We start from the raw sequence: 20,595 nt of genomic DNA, 5'->3' as shown, positions 1-20,595 counted from the left end.
CAACATTGTCCAGTATTCTTTAATGCAGGGCCATTTGTTTCATTAATTTATTCCTATTATAGTCAAGGAATATTGAGGTCATATAGATACCCCATGTTGAAGTCAGTTTCTCTCAGATGTTTCACTCTGTAATAGTCCAATAACTGCTGATAAAAGCCCTCATTGGTTATGGATTCATAAGGTAGTGAGCCCCAAAACCCTGATGGCTGCAAGCTATCTTATTTTAACACAAACATGGGGGACTGCCGTTTTCTTTTCCACACAGCTTAAAAACTGGTCAAAAAAGTTCAGACAAATAATAGATGTCAATAAATCTGAAAAAGGACAGGCATTGCCTTGTTGTTCTCTTGAAAAAAAGAACTGATTTTTCTCAAAATCAACTCCAGATCCGAGAAAATATTCCAAGTACAGAATTCCAATGTACCAAATCATTTCCCATGCACTCCTATTAAATTAAACCTTGATCCACACAGCAGATGGTTCGACGTTTCCCTGTCTTTGCCTCTTATCAGCATTCAAAGCAGTCCCAAATGTTGATTTCCAAGTTTGCTCATCAAAATATTGAATACATTCTGCCCAATATTCTTTTGCATTGAAATCAACAGAAGCGGGGGAGTAGGGAGTGTGGTTTACACTAAAACTGAAAGTTGCGGGATGTAATATGAACATATCTTCTATAATTATGGTTCAAAAATCTAAAGTGTAGGGATGACTGGCATGGTTGCAACTTTGTCAGCATGGCAGATGAAATAGGAAATTTAAAGAAAAATTTAGAGATGCAATTAATATAACTCTCCTATTTTCAAACATTCTATTCATAACATATTCATTTCTCCTCATGATATTCACAAATAATATCACCATAAAACAGGCCTTGGTAGAGATAATTAATGTAATATTTTTCATTGTTGGTAAATATTGCAAATTGTGCATGTACTCCAAATGCAGTGGCATCATCAAGGATACACAATTATGGTCATAGACATCAGAGCAACTTGAAAATAAAACAGCAAAAAAGATTTCTGGCGGTCCAATATAAATTAGTTCTCCATATGCAAAGCAAATTCAGCAGTAATTCACTCTCAGCTCACTTGGTGCAGCATATATGCACCCTTAATCATGCTGCGGCCATCATTACTCAAAATTGTAATTTTCTTTATGTTTTTGGGGTCACTCGTCATTAATCAAACTAAGAGCTGCCTTTTGTGAATTCCTTGACACATCAGGTCATGAAGCAATCATTTACCAATTCTGATTCCCTTGAACAATTTCAATTTATACCTGATTGGTGACAATATCTTATTAAAATACTATTTGCTTATTTATTTTATCTTTCATAAAGCATCTTTATTTTCAAAAGTATACCCCTACAACTAACAGTTGGTAGTATTTACCACAATAACGAGCGCCAGAAAAAAATCTACAAAATATTATTTACCTGCAAATGTCAGCTACTTCAGTTGTTTCCTGTTGTCAGGATAATTTACTGGAACATGATGATGATGCACTTCACAATTTACCAGCAAAGGACCACAGCAACTTAAACTTTACAGCATTTCCACCATGTAGGCATCAACAATGTAAGAGAGATAAGATCAAGCTGGGAAGTACAACCATGGCAAAGTGAAGTAGTAGAGTTGTGACACAACAAAGATTTAACACAGAATGAAGTAATAAGAAAGCTAATATAAATCACAATTTATTTTTCAGGACATGTGTGTTCTTGATAAGTGGTAATAGTTTCTAGCATCAACAATGTTGGTGTGTAGTTTGTGGAGCTGATATTGAAGTGATTAAAAAGCGTGAAGATGAATTAGATGCTTGAGGCAACAGAAGATTTTCAACACTTCATTTTCTACAGAAAGTGTAAAAATTAGACACTGATCTATTTCAGAGGCATCAAATCTAGTGGACTTGAAATTAGTCATGCATCAAACTGAAATTAAAATTCATAAATAATTAAAATCTATTTAATTTTTCCAGCTGCTATATTAGCCTGGGAGAAGAGTTGAGAGTCATTAAGAGGGAATCTGGGAATTGGAAGGTACACAATTATAGCCATGGTTGTCTCATGAAGCAGGTGTATAAGACAATTCCATCAATATCACTTTGGGGGCTGGGGAATAGAATCTATTTGAAGAAAATAGGGGAAAGGAATGCTCTAATCTGGCCCACGAGGTTACATCTCTGATCTGACATGGCAAGTTAACAGTTCTGTTTGTTGGTATTCAGAAAACTGCAAATTGCCTCCAAAACATATTTGGGGCAAATCAGTCTTAATGCAGCAGGTGTAGCATCTCAAATGTTGGCACTATTTTCCTTTTGGGTAGGTGCCTCATTATTTGGAAGTTAGGAAATAGGGGCACCAAACTGTGTATCAAATATTTACAATGGTTCCCCATATTTGACACACTGATCTAGATCCTATTTCAACATTTATTTTGATCAGTTATCATCTTGTCAAGCCCTAAAACTAAATCCTTCCACCACTTCTGACCCAGGGATGAATTGAATTCCATTTTGAGTATTTTCCTTGCTAAGTGGCAATCTGTTTCAACACTGAACAATGTCAAACATTAATTAGTTGTTCCTTTAACTAAATTTAACTGGTAGCACCTTTAAACTCTCATCCTCAGGTTTGTTTGTTCTAGTTTTATACAAAATACATTTCTACAACTACCAGATACAAAAAGGTCATACTAACTCAGCCCCTAGTTTACATATATATGCAAACAACCTGCTTATTACTTACAGTGTAACCAAGAAACATTTCAGTACTTGTATCTTGTCGTATAGATGGAAAGTGAAGGAGTGATGGTTCTGGGTTTTCAAAGCACTCTTTTACCCACTGTTTCACAGCATGTTCATGAGTGGAACTTGTCCACCATGAATGTGCAATCTATCTTTTTCACATAATTTGCTGTTGCATAGGTTTCAGTGCCCCATGCACTAACAATTAACACAACTGCAATAAACTACTCCCTAGAACATCTTCGATTCAATCTTCTGAGCCAGGAATGATTTCAATGTTCCGTTCCATATGCAAATCCTCAGATAATGAAGCAGTCCGCGCTTACACGCAGTAAAACCTGGGCATCATTCAGGCTTGAGCTGATATGTGGCAAGCAACATTTGCATCACAGAAGTGGCAGGCAGTGGCTATTTCCAACAAGTGAGTTTAAGCATCTGAAGTCCAGACATGTACCAATTGAAATAACTACAACATTGATTTATGAATTATATAAGCCTCAAGTGTAAAGCAATTATTTCAGAAATCAGAATAGGCCAATACTCAAGAGTATATAACAATCCTAAATGTTCTTTAAGGTTGAAGGCTTTCAGTATCTTTCCTCAAAGTTCCGGTTTCCATAGAACTTTGGAGACTATTTATTCTCTGATTCAAAATACTCAGCAAACTGTACTGCAGGAATATCTTTTGAGAGGTTTTCTCTCATTATGCCTATGAAGAAGGCGACTTTATGATGTCATGTAATTCTCCCTTCTTTACTCCACTTAGGGCTGTGAATAAGTCACGTGCTACAGTTCAATTTTAAATTCAATTCCTCTTTGAAGGTCTTTTTGGACTATGGGCAGAATCTTGCCCTTGGCGGGGTGCTTGGCAGGGGCCGCCCAGCATGAAACATGAGCGGTAGCGCTGCCAGGGGGTGGCGGGGGGAGTGCGAGCCGGACAAGTGCAAACTTTACACGTGTGCGTGGGTGAGCGGTGCATAATCTCCCTGAGGCACGTGTCCGCCCACCAAGCGAAAATTTCTGCCCTATATTTTTGTAGCCAGCTTTTCTTATGGACACATTTAAAAAAAGGATTTCCATCAGACACTGTCAATCCTAATTTCATCTACCTCATTGACACATAAATCAGGGCTTACATCTAACTGATTACTTTGATGTCTTCAGAATAGCCAACTTTCGAAGCACCATTTAACCATCTATTCGCCAAATGGTGCAAATAGTCATTATATACATCAGTGTTTCAAATTCCTGAGCTTAACTGAACCTGCTTTAAAAGACAAATTGGCTGTCATACCAGAGGAATTAGTGCTTGCCTGACATTTCAATATTCAAAGTACAGCCTCTTTTTTAACTTTATTTACAAATATACATCTTCCAAACAGGCTTTTTTTTTTGCCACACACATCAATGCAGTACAATAAACCAGAACTCCAATAACAGATAACCAGTCAACAAAATGGCTTGGATTTCATGGGCCCAAGATAGCCCACTTTTCACTAAAGAAATGTGTTGGAGCAGTAAAACGTACCAGCAGCCATATAAATATGAAAGAAATGAGGTGCTGCATTTACACTCTCCCGCTGGTGGGTTGAAGGCATGTAAAATCCAGTGCGCACCTTGCCCGCCGCCTACCTGCCTGACCCTACCATAATTTTACCAGCAGTGGGCGTGGCATCGGATGACCCATCCACCAATTCATACCCACTTAAGGGCCTCATCCCGCTACTGATGGGAATTAACTAGCAGTGGGCGAGGCCCACACCAAGCCCCTAGCCCAGCAGGTTTCCCTGTGTGGGGTGGGCTAGGTACCTCCTGAATGGGCCCCCCAGAGCCCATTGGAGGGCTTTCCCAAGGTGTTACACACCCAATTACCAAGATACTCCCCACAACAGCCTGTCGTAATCCAATCCCCCACCCATTTGCTAGGGCCTGCCAGTGCCGCCTGGCAAGACCTCCAAACACTTGCAAAGTCCTGATCCAGCACAGCTCACCTCGTCAAGCCCCGAGTGCAATACTGGCAGTGTCCATCTCTCCCAGTGGTCTGATGGTACTGGAGAGCTGTTGGCCAATTGCCCGACTGCTCTCTGAGGTGTGACTTCTTGTCACCAAGGGGTGGAAGCCCTACCTCTAGTCTATTAAAGGCTAATCGACCATTAAATGGCTGCAGAGCTCCCCCTAAACATTTTAGCCAGGGCTGGCAGGTCCACTGCACCTTGTAAAATCCAGCCAAAGGAGTTAAATTGTTTTGCAACATTCTAAAGGGACTGAATAAATCACATAAATGCTACAATTGAGAAACCTGCTGTGGCTACCCTCAAAAAAGGAAACAGTAGCATCATAGTCATGTTACTGGATTAGTAACCCAGAGGAACACGTTCAAATCCCACACAGCACCTGGTGAATTTCATTTCAGTTAATTAAGTAAATCTGGGATAATAATCTAGTATCAGCAATGGCGAACATGAAACTCCTGGATTGTTGTAAACCCCTATTTGATTTATTAATGTCCTTCAGGGAAGGAAATCTGCTGTCCTTACATGGCCCAGCCTACATGGAAATCCAGACCCACAGCAACATGGGTGACTTTTAACTGCCCTGTGAAATGGCTTTATATGAATAATATAAGTGAAATAGCTGTATCAAACCATTACAAAAATGACTATTAAGAATAAACTTGACCATCCATTGGATGTCGAATGCAACAAAGGCAAACCCAGAACAATCAATCCTGCAAAGCCCTTTTCACTAACATCGGTGGGACTTGTGTCAATACTGGGAGAGTTATCTCACAGACTAGTCATGCAAAAGCCTGACATAGTTAAACTTACAGAATTGTACCTTTCAGACTCATGTTACAGATTCCTTCATTACCATCCCTGGGTATGTCCAGGAGAAACTGGAAAATTCAGCAGGACAAACCCACCAGAGGTGATGGAACAGTGGTATACAGTTGGGAGGGAGTGGCCTCAGCATTTCCTCCAGACCCCATGAAATCTCATGGTATCAGGTCAATCATATGTAAGGACTACAACTTATCACCCTCCCTAAGCTGATGAATCAGGACTCCCTCCATGTTGAACACCATTTGGAAGAAACACTTGAGGGTAGCAAGGGCACAAAATGTACTCTGGGGGGAGGCTTCAATATGCATCACCAAGAGTAAATCAGTAGCAACACTACTGAAAGAGTTAGTCCAGTCTTATAGGACATATCCGCCTGACTTGAGGACAAAATGCACTTCAGGAACTCGCCAAGGCTTCTTCAACAACACTTTGCAAACCTGCGACCTCTACCACCTAGAAGAACAAGAGCATTTGGCCCATGGAGACATCACCATGTGCAAGTTCCCCTCCAAGTCACATACCATCCTGATTTTGAAATATATCACTATTCCTTCATAGTGCTGTCATAATCCTGGAACTCCCTACCTAACAGCACTGTCAGTGTACCTACCCCACAAGGACTGCAGCAGCACCTCACAACCTTCTCAAGGGCAATTAGGGGTGAGCAATAAATATTGGCCATGCCAGTGATGACCACATTCAACAAATGAACAAAAGAAAGGCACACGATAATTTGTTTGGGTATTTTAAGTATAAGGCAACAACGATGACTGATACAGGATTCTATCCAGAATGTTAAATAAAATTGAATATCCACATTTGTAACTGAGTGGCTGTTTGTGATGACAATACTGGTCTGACTGCAATATGAAGGAAAAAGGCACTGCTCCCCGTGAATATCTTCTCTTTGGTTACGACAGTAGCTGTAGCCACCATTCACCCACCACATTTGATTTCACACTTACATATAGCCACTACTGTCCCAACCTTTTTACCACAGCCTTCGCTACTGTCCCCAGTAGATCTCAACCCAGGGCTTAGCTGCACCCATTCTCCAGACTCTCCATGCCATATCTGCACATTCTTTCTTTTTCCTCATATCGGATTCAATATCTGCGTCAAAATTGAACCTTAGCACAGCCTGCACTTTTCCTCCTTACCCACACCCAACTAATGATTCAGCCTTACCCTAAGCTGTAGCCCAAGCCAGAATCTTTCTCCAAGACCCACCATGGCCCAACTCTGCCCGCATCCCAGTGTCAGTTCTAGCCTGTAGCTTCATCCTGTACGTTTACCCCATCCAACACGCTGAACAACCAATCCACACCCAGTATGTCTCCGGCCTCCAGCTGGGATATCAAGAAGTTGTAAATTAAATTGATCGAAAAGGAATAAAAGTATGATTTTTATTAAAATTCTTTGGAACACACAAGTCCCATTATAATATTGTATGGTTGAGTTTGTAGTTCGAATAGCCCCTTATGTAAATTATCTGTAATTCGGAGATAAATTCAGATAATTCACTTCTCAATCACTGAAAAAACTATTATTACATTCATGCAATGAACCTGACCTTTAGCTTTACTGCTGAATGACACAAGGAGCTATATGAATCGTTGTAGAGTGGCAAAGCCGAAATATGCAATTAGATAGAACTGCACTGTGCTGTATGACTGCTCAAGGATGTAGAACATGAATAGCTCCAGACATTTGTCTTTATGTGATGCTGCTTTACTTTGCATTTGACTACTTTGAAAGTGAAATCTGCTCCAGTAGTTTCTATAGCCCAATTTTTATAACAGAAGGATCCACTGAAACATTTTCCAATATTTTATGGTTTTGACATCGAAACTGGACAGGGCTGATTTTCATTGTAGCTGGACATTGAACACATGTTGGGCATAGTAATTGCAATGTCAGTCTGTTGTCACCAATGAGGGGTTCAAACCATTCTTATGGTGGGGCTTTATTTTAAGTTGGTAGGCAAGCTGCTGCATCTTTCCAGCATCAACAAGCAGCTCACTGATTGGAGGGAAGTGCGGAAAATCCAGTGGCTGCGCTACAGGACAAAGCCAAAAGTATTATAGTCTGATTTTCAATGTACATCTGCCCTGTTCCCACCTGGAGGAAGGGATGAAAACCAACCCTGAGATGTTGCAACCATGATGACCTGGCATTGTGATCCCATCCCAGCTCCTTGTTATGTCCCAGAAAGCCAGCTGATGAAGTGTGGAACTGAAACCAATCTTTACATACTTTGTAAGTATTTATTTGCAGCGTTACAGATTACAAGTATACACCTCCTAAACCAACAATTCCAGTTCTAAAACAAAAACAGAATTACCTGGAAACACTCAGCAGGTCTGGCAGCATCGGCGGAGAAGAAAAGAGTTGACGTTTCGAGTCCTCATGACCCTTCTACAGAACTGAGTAAAATTAGGAGAGGGGTGAAATATAAGCTGGTTTAAGGTGGTGGGGGGGTGGGGGCAGTGGTTGTAGGGACAGGCAAGCAGTGATAGGAGCACATAATAAAAAGATGTCACAGACAAAGGAACAAAGAGGTGTTAAAGGTGGTGATAATATCCAAGAGAATGTGCTAATTAAGAATGGATGGCAGGACACTCAAGGTACAGCTCTAGTGGGGGTGGGGTGGAAAGACTGACAGGGTATTACAGGTATAGATTTTAAAATAATGGAAATAGGTGGGAAAAGAAAAATCTATATAAATTATTGGAAAAAACAAAAGGGAGGGGGAAGAAACGGAAAGGGGGTGGAGATGGAGGAGGGAGTGATTTGTGTTCGTTTAGTTTTTTTTACCACAGAGGGAGATGAAATTTCATCTCTTTACCGACGGGTGTAATTTACCCTCTTGGGCCCGAACGGGGGAGTGTGTTGGTTTATAGGGGCACAAATAAATCCCCAGTTAATGCCCACCACCTGCATATAATTAAACACAATTACTATACGCGTAACACTACCTTGGGGTATTTTACTTTATTAAAGTCACTTTTGTCATCTTTGAGTTAAAATGGATCTGCCCAGCATTGAATGTGCTGAAAGTATATAATATTATGGGTAAGATTTTGAGACCTAGACAGCATGTGGTGAACGCTATTCGATGATGGGTGGCATGGCTGTTAATCTGATGTTGTCATTACTAAACATCCATTCACAAATGTTTTAATCGGAGTCAATGGGCTGGATTTTGTTTTGTGTTTAGACTCTGACATCAGGATCACATCCCAGTCCTGAGTCACACCTTTTTGGAAATAATCACCCAGTATGATTTTTGAAGAAATGGCCAACTAATAGGCAGAGGACGTGCTTGCCATCCAATTGAGGAAGGTGGGCAGCCTCCAGGAGTTGGGGGGCCAATAGGGGGTCTTCCAGCTCTGAAGGAGCTGTAGTCTGTCATTGCAAGTAAGTGAAAGAGAGAGTGCCTCAAGGTGGAGATGCCCTCTCAGTACTTTTCACAATGCAGGCATCTACCAGGCTCTGGACACCTCAGGATCTAAAGGTCGATTAGAATTTTCTAGTCTGTCTCTAATTATTGGCCTTAATGGGCCTTTTAATTATGTTAAACCACCCTTTGCCTGCTGGTGAACAGCAATCATCACCAATCTGCCTCCTTAAAAATGACCTGGAGACTGGAAGCTGCTGGCAAATCGGCACCTAACTCGCACTGAGAAATTGTGGGCCTACCCACCTTCATTACTGCCTCCAACAGGCTTTCAAAATCCAGCTACCATGTTTCTTTTCTTAACAATATGTATCAGCTTCAAATTTTAAACATAGGTGGATACTTTCATGCCATTGATTTCAATGGAAGTGAAAGAGGTTCAACATTGGATGGAAAACCTTCACACATATCAAAAAGAAAAATCCACTCCTTAGAGACCTGCCCAGGAGATTCTGAAGTTGCTAACCCATTACCTTTGGGAGGGAGCTCCAGCAACTTAATAGATATATTACAGGACTCATGGTCCTTAATAGTTGTCATAAAAATGAGTATAAAACAATTTACAAACATTATGTTAAAGTAATATTGAAAGTGTTGTGGAAAGACATGTAAAGAGGAGCAGTAAAACTTGATAAATAACTTGTGAAATTGGCAATAATTGTCTGAAAATCAACTCTGCACAGACATTTATACAGCTCACTGTTGGTCATGACACATCGGCTACAAGTTTCTTTTTTTAATACAATTTTGCCACTTAATATGAAAATATTATAATGTCAAGGCATGATTAATATTTAATCAATTAATAATTCGTTGGAAACTATTTTAAATCAGATATGTGTAATTCAAAATAAATACATCAAGAGAAAAGTGATTTTGAATAAACTCGTCTATGTTTTACCCTTTAATCCAAGTACAGTTCTGGTATTGCCATGCACTCACAGCAGATGGCATAGGAGAGACTAGCGTGATAAGAGATTAATCTGTACACAAACTTAAAAATGTTTGCTTGGCAGCTTACCTTGGAGATTGTTACAAGTGCTTTTCAATTATTTAGCTCACCTCCTAAATAGAATTTGAGCCATAATGTTACCCTACTACCATAAATGGCAGCACACAATGTTTGTACCAAGCCATTCCAACCATGAAGAGAAGGCAGGTAAATTCCACTTATAATGGTATAAAAAGGCAGGTAGCTGGGTATGTTAAAGCCAGAGTACATTGTGCCACAGATATGGGCCTGTCATGGCAGGAACCATGGCGGCCCGGCCCACTTAATCATGGAAAAGGCCCCATGTCAGTCTTCCAGCACTCCACCCATTACCCTGGCTGAGATTAGCTAATTTCATGCACCCAGGCCTTCATTAAGCACTTCATTTACCCAATCATTTATTAGGGGAGCAATATAGCAGCACTTAAAGACAAGTTTAATAGACAGTTGACTTATTTTTGAAACTTTAAGTCCGTGAGTTGTTTTGAGGACGCGAGAGGTGCAGCACAGAGTGATTTGATATAAAAAATTGTATACTACCATTTTTGGTAGGAGGGTGGAATTTTGACTGTCAGCTGAACTTCTATGCCTCAATGGAGAGTCTGAAGTGGGAACAGCTGGCATGGTCGGTTTCCCTGAGGCAACAATTCAATGGAAAATAGCTGTTTAGAACTTGAGTATTGCTGAAAAAAGAGATATGTCAAAGGTTTTTGTCTTGCACTCATCAGGACACTTTGCAAGAATACCAAGAAAGGGGAAAAACAACAATTTATACCATATGAGAAGTGAGTGCTGATTGGTTAGCAGTTATCTGTCAGTCACTATCACTGGTGCATTCTCCATGACAACGCCTCTACCAATCAGAGTCCACTTGCCAAACAATCAGCATTTTCTTCTCGTACAGTTTAAATTGCTGTTTTCCCCTTAAATTGGTGTTCTTGCAAAGTGTCCTGAAGAGAGCAAGATGAAAAGCTTTGACATGTCTCTTTTTTCAGCAATACTCAAATTCAATGGTATTTAAAATGGATTTTAGAAAATATAGAGTACATTTTAGAATTTGAAGCTCCCAGTGTGGAGTTTCACCTGGGAACTCAGGTATGGATGACAGCAGGTTCTTGAAGACATTCTGTTCAATAACCTTAATGGGCTTCAATAATCTGAAAACTTTCAAGAGGTCCAATGATTTCTGTGCCTGAAGTCTCACTGTGCATTCCCAACAGCTGATGCTCAACAACAGGAGAATGAATTTTAAAATAAGACCATTAAAGTTTGGTCCCAGTATTATTTCTCTATTGAGATGAGTTATTTGAACAGAAATATTCCACATAAAAATCAAATTTATTTTAATAACTATTTTGATAATTTAAAGCAAAATCACAATTATTGCACACTTATTATTTCAAGTTTATTTTAAAAAGGCTACAAATTTTAAAAGATGATCAGAGCAGAGTTAACTACTGTTTTTATTGCATTATTGCTAATGATCAACTTTTGCTGCTTGTTATATTGGCCAGGAATTTTCTCAGACCTGTGCTAATGTGTTAGAACCATATGAAATGATATATGGCTACACCTTCATATCACTTTATCTTATGGGAAGGTTTTTAAAAAAATTATTAGTACCTTAATTTTCAAGTAAATCCTGCATTTGTTTTTCTGAATTTGACACATATTCCTTTCACTTGGAGAACTAATCAGAACTGTGCCAATCAACTAAATATTATATTACCCACCAAAAGAGTATTAACTTAAAAGAGCATAATTTTACCAATTTAATTATGTCAATTAAGTTAGGCACAGACTGCCTTTTTCTTAAAAGAATTACAAAGGGGGCTTGATTTTGATAATGAAGTTTAATTTTCCAGTGAAATTAAGGCCCGCCCGTGGATGAGGTTTCATGATAAATGCAAAGGCCACTTGGGCTCTTTGCCTGCCCGCTAACCTTAAGGTGGGCGCACAGCTGACTCCAGTGCGTGCCTGCTGAATGAAGGATCGGAATGACACGTGGTGACATCGGGACGCACGCCTGACATCACCACGTGTCATCTTATGCGTTGGCGTGTGGGGCCCACCCCCGCACGCCGATGAGAAAATTCTGCCCCATGTACAAGCAACAAGTAGATTCATTTCAAATCTAATTTGTGACATGTATTCATAAACAAGTGATAGAAAAGTTCAACACTTTCCAATGAAGATAGTGTTCCTCGGTTCCCAATTGGAGTATGGCTCAGTTAATAAAAATAAGGCATAATTGAGCTGTGCAGAGCCGGAACACCTCAGGTTCAATTTCAAGTCTCTGTTGAGTTAGTTGGCCCAAGTCAAATGACAGCAGATATGTTAAATTTGACCTTAACACCCTTGGATCATGGGGAGAAAAATTGACCAGAAATTTTCCGCTCAAGTATTAGAGATGCTGGCAAATGTATATGGGTAGGCATTTATTGCAAACAGAAATCAGGCCCTTTTTCAAATAGCCTCCTAAAGATCTACAAAATATTGCTGCTTTGGCCAGTGCATGTGGCACTCCAACCTAACAAAGAATGCTGCCATTGCCAGTGATGCCCACATTTCATGAACGAATATACTGTTCAGTCATGATCTAATTGAATGGTGGTGGCAGCTTGAGGGGCTGAATGGCCTACTCCTGTTATGTTCCTAAAGGTAAACTAGTCTGAATCTAATTCTGGCATCAACATGTTTCTGAGTTTCATGTCCATACCTATGCATGCCCATTCAACTATAGTTCAATAAAGCTATGAATTTCTCTTATAAGAATCAGTAAAATAAATTCCAATAACACTGTTTCCAACTAGCAATATTGTCAATTCACAGGTGCACAAACAAGATTCTTCCAGCTATCAAACAGTATGAGCTTCACACTTAGATATGTGAAAATATTCATATATGAAAATATGTGAAAAGCTGCATAACACACTCCAGAATATATCTCAAGGCACTGAAACAAGGAGGGTTTGAGATGATATAAATAAACTACTCAAGCATTGCTCTCACAGTCAATTGCATCATCTCAGCCTTCAAAGCATGACTTCCTTGAAGTACTCTACAGAATATGTGCTTGCCTACATGTAAACAACATGACAGAAAACATCACATTATTAAGAAGAGTTTACTTTTCGTGTCATACCATAGAAAATGTCGAAATGCATCATGTAAATGTGTATCCATAATAAATTAAACACATAAAGGCTTAAAATTCTCATTAAAAAGTGCAAAATTCTATAAAGCAACAAACACAATGCTTGATACCACAGTTGCATTTAGCCACAAGGGTATCACTGACTCCAAAACAGTTAAAAAGGGATTTTTATTTCATTTATTGAGCAAATTGTTGATGTTATTATTTTTAAAAATAGGGTATTGATTTCCTTAAACATCCACATCAGCTGCTAGCATTCCTGCTTTTTGGACTTTTGGTCATTGCGCTATTAGCAGAATACATGAAAAATCTGAAACACAATTTGTAGTTACTAACTTGCCATCAGTCACATAAATTAGGGGCCATGTCTCATCCTGCAGAGAGTAACAACAATTACCATAGTAATAATATTTGGTTCTGTACAAGATATGACAATCTTGACAATCTTTTTGGAACATTTCTAGGCCTAATCTTCAGGCAAAGCTTTCTTTGAAGTGTTGCTGTCTCAGAACATTGCACCTAGTGATAGCAGAGGAGGATTCCTGCTTTCTGGTGATGAAAGGAAATTGAAGAGCAAAACAATCTTAACAACCTTCATACATCTCCTGAAAGCCAACTATAAAGCCGCACTGACAGACTGAGTGCAGGCTGGCTGTCTGCTTAGCTACATAATGGTGCACAGCATGGTGGTGATGGAAGTAAAAACCGGGAGGTGGAGATAACAAACTGGAGGATTGGAAGGGAGAGGGAAATACTGGCTCAAACTGAATATTGAACTGACTCTAGCACTGCGCAAACTCGTCAGTTTGTTTATTGTCAGAACTGTCAACTTTATAAGTCGTAAAATCTCACTGTCTCAGTTTTTATTTAAAATAACCCTGCCAATTTCTCTCTTCCCTTCCTATAGAGATATCGGGGTAGTTATTAGTCTTGGGTGACAACACAAAATAAATTATATCACATGATCTGCCCAGCATTCAGTTCCAAGACAAGGCATATAACAGGCTATTTGTTACAGCCTTTTTGCTCTGCTGCCCAAGACAGTTTTCTACCAGTTCCAAGGGTCAGTTGACACCCTTAGTATTCCACCCAATGGACCTCTGTTCATGGGCAATCCATGACAGTAGGTGTTGGAAGGCTATTCGACCACTGAGTTGAATCACATCCTCAACCAACATTCACACATGCACCACCATGTGGACAGCAAACAGAAACAACTTCCCCTCTCGACAATAGGCACTGAGGCTAGCTGTAGCTGCAGTTGAGGTCAGCGAACTCAGCACAGACCAAGGATTGAATCGGGTTCCTTCTGATCTACTTAACCTATCGCATCATCTTACAGAATTAACCAAGGAGCTTGATATATCTTTTTTTAAAAAGTATGTGTTATTTTAAATCCGATTTATACTATTCCCATCCATTCCCCATTTGCTGCTATATCTGATCCTACTGCAATATAATGAGGAGCAGAAGTCGGCATGTGTATGTGCTAAGCTGAAGTAGATAGCCCCACATCAAAATTCTATTTTTAAACGGTTTTAAAGTAAATGGCCCTGAAAATCCTAGTTCCACAGTTTCCAATTTTAACTGTGGTAAAGCATTAGCAAAACCTATTGAAAAGCAGCAGAGGCCTGGCCGTGATGGGTTTTGATTGTTTCTAGAATTTTTCCGCCGACTCTTTATGGAGTCAGACATTCATCCATCACTTTTGGAGCCTGAAATTGGCACTACTCACCCCAGGTATTCCCACTGACTGGATTCTGGGGGAATATGGTCCTAGGTGGTGAACATGTCTGTAGATGTTGCATAAACAAGTAGTCTGAACCCCTGGAGAATAATGCAATTCTCTTTTTAAATTTACTTTGAGTTCCCCTTTTATACAAGGAGCCAATGGGGCTATTGCAAGTTTCTGGGAAGGAGAGCAGGGCAACTCATCCTCGGTGATGCCCACTTGCCCCATTGATGTGGGTGCCCTCTGCTTGATCCCAGTTGGGTAACATTAGTTAGCACTGGCAAGTGGGATCCTGGCATAACCACCAAGGTCACATCGAATGGATTTGCCCGGCCAATGAATTCTAATCAATCTGATGTATACTCTGCATCAAATCCCTGTTCACCTCATTGGCTGCCAAAGTGTAGATTACATAATTAATTATTTTCTTATTTGTTTATGGGATGTGGGCGTCGCTGGCTGGACCAGCATTTACTGCACATCCCTAATTGCCCTTGAGAAGGTAGTGGTGAGCTACCTTCTTAAACCGCTGCAGTCCATGTGATGTAGATAAACCCACAGTGCTGTTAGGAAGGGAGTTCCAAGATTTTGACCCAGTGAAATGAAGGAATGATGATATATTTCCAAGTCCAGATGGTGAGTGATTTGGAGGGGAATTTCCAGATAGTGGTGTTCCCATCTATCTGCTGCCCTTGTCCTTCTAGGTGGTAGCAATTGTGGGTTTGGAAGATGCTGTCGAAGTAGCCTTGATGAATTCCTGCAGTGCATCTTGTATATGGTACACACTGCAGCTACTGTGCATCAGTGGTGGAGGGAGTGAATGTTTGTGGTTGTGGTGCTAACAAGCGGGCTGCTTTGTCCTGGATGGTGTCAAGCTTCTTGACTGTTGAGGGAGCTGCACTCATCCAGGCAAGTGGAGAGTATTCCATCACACTCCTGATTTGTGGTTTGCAGATGGTGGACAGGCTTTGGGGAGTCAGGAGGTGGGTTACTCGTCGCAGGATTCCCAGCCTCTGACCTGCTGTTATAGCCACAGTATTTATATGGCTAGTACAGTTCAGTTTCTGGTCAATGGTAACACCAAGGTGTTGATAGTGGGGGATTCAGTGATGGCAATGCCATTTAACGTCATGGGGTGATGGTTAGATTCTCCCTTGTTGGAGATGATCATTGCCTGGCACTTGTGTGGTGCAAACGTTAATTGCCACTTGTCAGCCCAAGCCTGGATATTGTCCAGGTCTTGTTGCATTTGGACATGGACTGCTTCAGTATCTGAGGAGTCACGAATCGTGCTGAGCATTATGCAATTATCAGCGAACATCCCCACTTCTGACCTTATGATGGAAGGAAGATCACTGATGAAGCAGCTGAAGATGGTTGGACCTAGGACACTACCCTGAGGAACTCCTGCAGTGATGTCCTGGAGCTAAGATGATTGACCTCCAACAAGCACAACCATCTTCCTTTGTGCTAGGTATGACTCTAACCAGTGGAGAGTTTTCCCCCGATTCCCATTTTTTCAGTTTTCAGTTTCCCATTGACTTCAGTTTTGCTAGGGCTCCTTGATGCCACACTTGGTCAAATGTGGCCTTGATGTCAAGGGCAGTCACACTCACTTCACTGATGCTGTCCAAGTCAAGCCAATGTCATGCTTTAAGGAAGTATGTAAAAAGGAAAGAATTAATTTAAAATCTAGATCATAAGTAAACAATGCTCAGCCTCCCACTGCAAATAACAGTTTATATATCTTTAATGCAATTAGTTCTTAAACTGCTAATGAAGGTGCCTCATGGCCACAATAGCATCATGAATATCAATCCAAAATGAAGAAGTGGAAGCAGCAGGTGTGCACACAGAGTTCTATCTAACTGAAGATTACCTCATTTCTCCATCTGTAATACTGCAGTCAACATATTCAGGAGAGAGTGTAGTGCTAGGTCAAAAAGTTAAACTCATACAAGCTGATTTGCTTCAACCATGCTGTGGCTTGGTTTCAGTTGGCTTGGTTCAGACTCCTTGTAAAAAGGCTGATCTCTGTTCATCAAGACAATCTTGCAGTACAAGTTGGAAAACCAGAAATTAAGACAAGTTTCCGCCTATGAATGTAGTTTGGGTCTAGGTTCAAGTTGAATAAGTTGGGGTCAATTCAGGTTGAACTTCAGATATCCTATATATAGCCAGAGGGCAAACATATGCTGCAATGACTTGTCATCAAGAAATTACTCCAGTACCATGGTACCGTGATACCATTAGCCAGAGTGCCCATTAGTGCTACAGCCCATCACAACCCTGAATTCAAAAGAGTTAGAAACATTAGAGATTGGAGAACTCATTTGTTTTTAGACACTATACAACATCAAGGTTAGATTTATTAAAACAAATATTTTTAAACTCTATTTCAAATCCTCCTGTTAACATTCCTACTGGATCTATTCTGTGCTCTCTGATACAAACCATTTTATTCTGAATGTTTGAGTCTTTCAACTCCAAAAGAATGGCCTTATTTATGGCTGTGCTCATTGGCACACAGTAAATTTGACCAACAAATAATGTAAGAGGAGCATCACATAGTGACCCGCTATTAAAAGGAACTCAGGGTTAAATTGCCCTGATATCGTTCAAGATAAAACCAGCAACCTATCAGTGGTAATTACTCAGAGCAGAATCAATATGTTAGGAAAACAGAACAGGTACCTTCTGTAACATGGTGCTCATCTTTCCATGTCAGTTCCTCATAATAATGTTCATTTACTTACCTGCAAAAAAAAGGAGGAAAAAGGTTAGGTAAGCAGTTTTAAGATATATTCTTATGACGTTTTCCTCATTTTGTTTGTATGAATAAAGTAATTCAACCCAGCATTATATTGTAGTAGAATTACTGGTCTAACTAGGCTTGAATATTTTACTTTCACAATACTGATTGATAGTCATTTGAAAAAAACCATGCAAATGATTTGTTCATATTATTAACATTGTACACTTTTTAAAGAGGGTGGATGGAGGAATGATTGTGTAATTTATCTTGTCCCCTCCAATTACCTGCCCTCATTTCCTGAAAGCACTGACTCAAGCAGATGTACTCTTACATAGACACAGACCAAGCTCTTGATACTTTATTCAAATATACATTCCTCATGTGTAAGCCTCAATAGCAAGTGTCACAGGCCATCAAACTATATAGACCATCACAGATATGCTTAATTCAGTCAGCATTGGTACTGGTGCATATTCCATCAAGGATCATGAGATAGCAAGAGGTAGCAGGAGCCTTAGTTGATTTTTGCTTTCCCTCACTCACAGGCGTGCTGAATTCTAGTCCCCTGCTGCCATGTGATCAGTTAACTTAGTGAATTGAAGATCAAACCTAGGACTTCCCTCAACTGTTAGTCAGTTTCATATTAAACAGTGTAAGTATTAACTGAGACACCTGGAGAGTTGGGCGGTGTATGCAGATGTTAAGAATGGCCTACAATTGATCTCAGGTTATCACAGTGACAGAGAGGCCACTGTATTACCATGCATTATTGGTAAACTCTTATGCATGGTTAGTCATGGTTCCACTTTGAAGTCCATTCACTTTCACTGCATTGCCAACCTGGTGTTTATGAAACTGGCTGACAGGAGGACACCACCCTCAGTGGTAAAATATACATGTGCACACACTGAAACTCCTCTATCCACATATGGCAAAATGTTTGCATGTGACCAGAATAGTCATTAATATTTTGACCAGACATCAACAAGGTATAGCAATACATCCTCAAGAAAGGTCAGGGTGAGGTTGATTAATGTACAGAAGACATAGCATAATACACTGTAAACATATTCTGTGTCCCAAAAGAAAATTATTACTGGATTGTTTTCCCAGGGTATTCACTGGAAGACAAAGATTCACATGCACCAACCTTCTAGGAACATTTTAAGTACCATATTGTGAAAAATACAGAAATAAAGCTTTTGGGTTAAAGGATTAGTCACAGGTAGTTAAACTATAATCTGGATCCGCGCTCTATTAGCTTTTCACTTTTTAGTAGCTGATTGTTGTGTTCCCACTTCTTGCTGTGCAAAGTCTCTCTGCCAAGGCAAGATTGTTAAAAGTCATTTGGCAACAGTAACTTCACAAAACCAAAGGCCTATCACAATAGAGCCCTTACCAAGCAAGGATTACTGTAAGCCATTTATGCTGTAACATAAATATGTATTTACATATGTAACTGAGAGAAATGTAAGGAAAAATCGTCATGGTTTATCCTTTCTAAATGAAATCTTAAAAAATTTATATTTGTTCCTGGGATGTGGGCATTGCTGGTTAGGCCAGCATTTATTGCCCATCCCTAATTGCCCTTGAGAAGCTGGTGGCGAGCTGCCTTCTTGAAAGGCTGCAGTCCATGTGGTGTAGGTACACCCACAGTGCTGTTAAGGAGGGAGTTCTAGGATTTTGACCCAGCAACAATGAAGGAACAGCGATATATTTCCAAGTCAGGATGGTGAGTGGCTTGGAGGGGAACTTCCATGTGGTGGTGTTCCCATGCTCCTGTCCTTCTAGGTGGTAAAGGTCGTGGATTTGAAGGCGCTGTCAAATGATGATATTAGATAATTGCTTAAGGCTGGGGTGGGAAACCTACAGCTCTTGTGCCGGATCTGGCCCCTTGTACAATTTCATCCGCTCGCACCAAGATTTCTAAAATTATAGACCTACAACAGTAGTGCCTTCAAAATAACATTTATCATCACTGTTACCAATTTGGTTTGAATAAAAGCATCAGCTAAATTACTATAATAATATTTAACAATATAACATTCAAATTCAGCCATCCCATTGAAACAGTGGGTGAGCTGAACATTTCTGTATTCTCTCTAAAAAAAAATCTAAATTAAGTTGAATTTTATATGTGTGTGGCCCACGACTGATTTTGTCTATGCGTGCATGGCCAAGGATAAGGAAAAGATTCCCACCCCTGGCTTAAGGGTTTATTTTTTCATTACTTGATAACTTGATAAAATTCAGTCTATTACATCCAACCCCAACCACATGACTTAGAAGTAAAGTTACACATTCCTGGGTCAGGAACGCAGAGTTGGGGCAATTCCCAGCCCCGCAAGCCCAGCCCAGGAAAAAGTGCCCAGGAAGATCTGAGTTTTGATCCGAGGGCGTGGATGAGAATGGGAGTTGTAGCAGGTGGAAAGAGGTAAAAGGCTGCTGAGTGCCGAAGTTGGCTGAACGAAAGTCTGGCCTCGGTGCACTGGCACTTTGCCGAGGCTATGAAAATTTAAAAAAAAAACAAAAACCAGCCCTCCAGACCTAACCCCTCAACGCCCACAACACACTCTCCATGCACTGTCTATGCCAACTAATGCCATCTCATGACCCCCACCCACCCCATGACCCCTCATACCCCCATGCCAACCTATGCCCCTCCACTTATCCCACATGGCCCTTTATAACCCTATGCCAACTTAGTGCCAACTCATGCCAACCCATGCTTCCCTCCCACCACCCTTTCCCCTTACACCTTCTATACCAACTCAGCCAGTATCCACCATGGGCAGACCTCAGGATCCATGCTGAGATCAAATAAAGTTCTTAAGTGTCCATTGATGAATTCACATTTCAAAAAAAACATTATTTGATAAATACCCATTCACTACATTTAGCTTCCT

At 40.3% G+C, this 20,595-nt stretch overlaps 1 protein-coding gene across 1 annotated transcript in view; it reads right to left on the bottom strand.

Annotated features, from left to right (window-relative positions):
- The window catches only part of LOC144681248 (ankyrin-2-like), an 866,008-nt gene that overhangs the window by 719,506 nt on the left and 125,907 nt on the right, over positions 1 to 20,595 (bottom strand). The window contains exon 2 of the mRNA XM_078542889.1: positions 17,629 to 17,690. Coding sequence (XP_078399015.1) covers positions 17,629 to 17,649 — 21 coding nt within the window. The 5' untranslated portion in view covers positions 17,650 to 17,690. The remainder of the gene's footprint in view (positions 1 to 17,628; positions 17,691 to 20,595) is intronic.

The sequence above is a fragment of the Cetorhinus maximus genome, chromosome 1 (genome assembly GCF_964194155.1).
Source record: "Cetorhinus maximus chromosome 1, sCetMax3.hap1.1, whole genome shotgun sequence".
NCBI lineage: Eukaryota > Metazoa > Chordata > Chondrichthyes > Lamniformes > Cetorhinidae > Cetorhinus > Cetorhinus maximus.
This window is presented reverse-complemented; position numbering and strand designations above follow the sequence as displayed.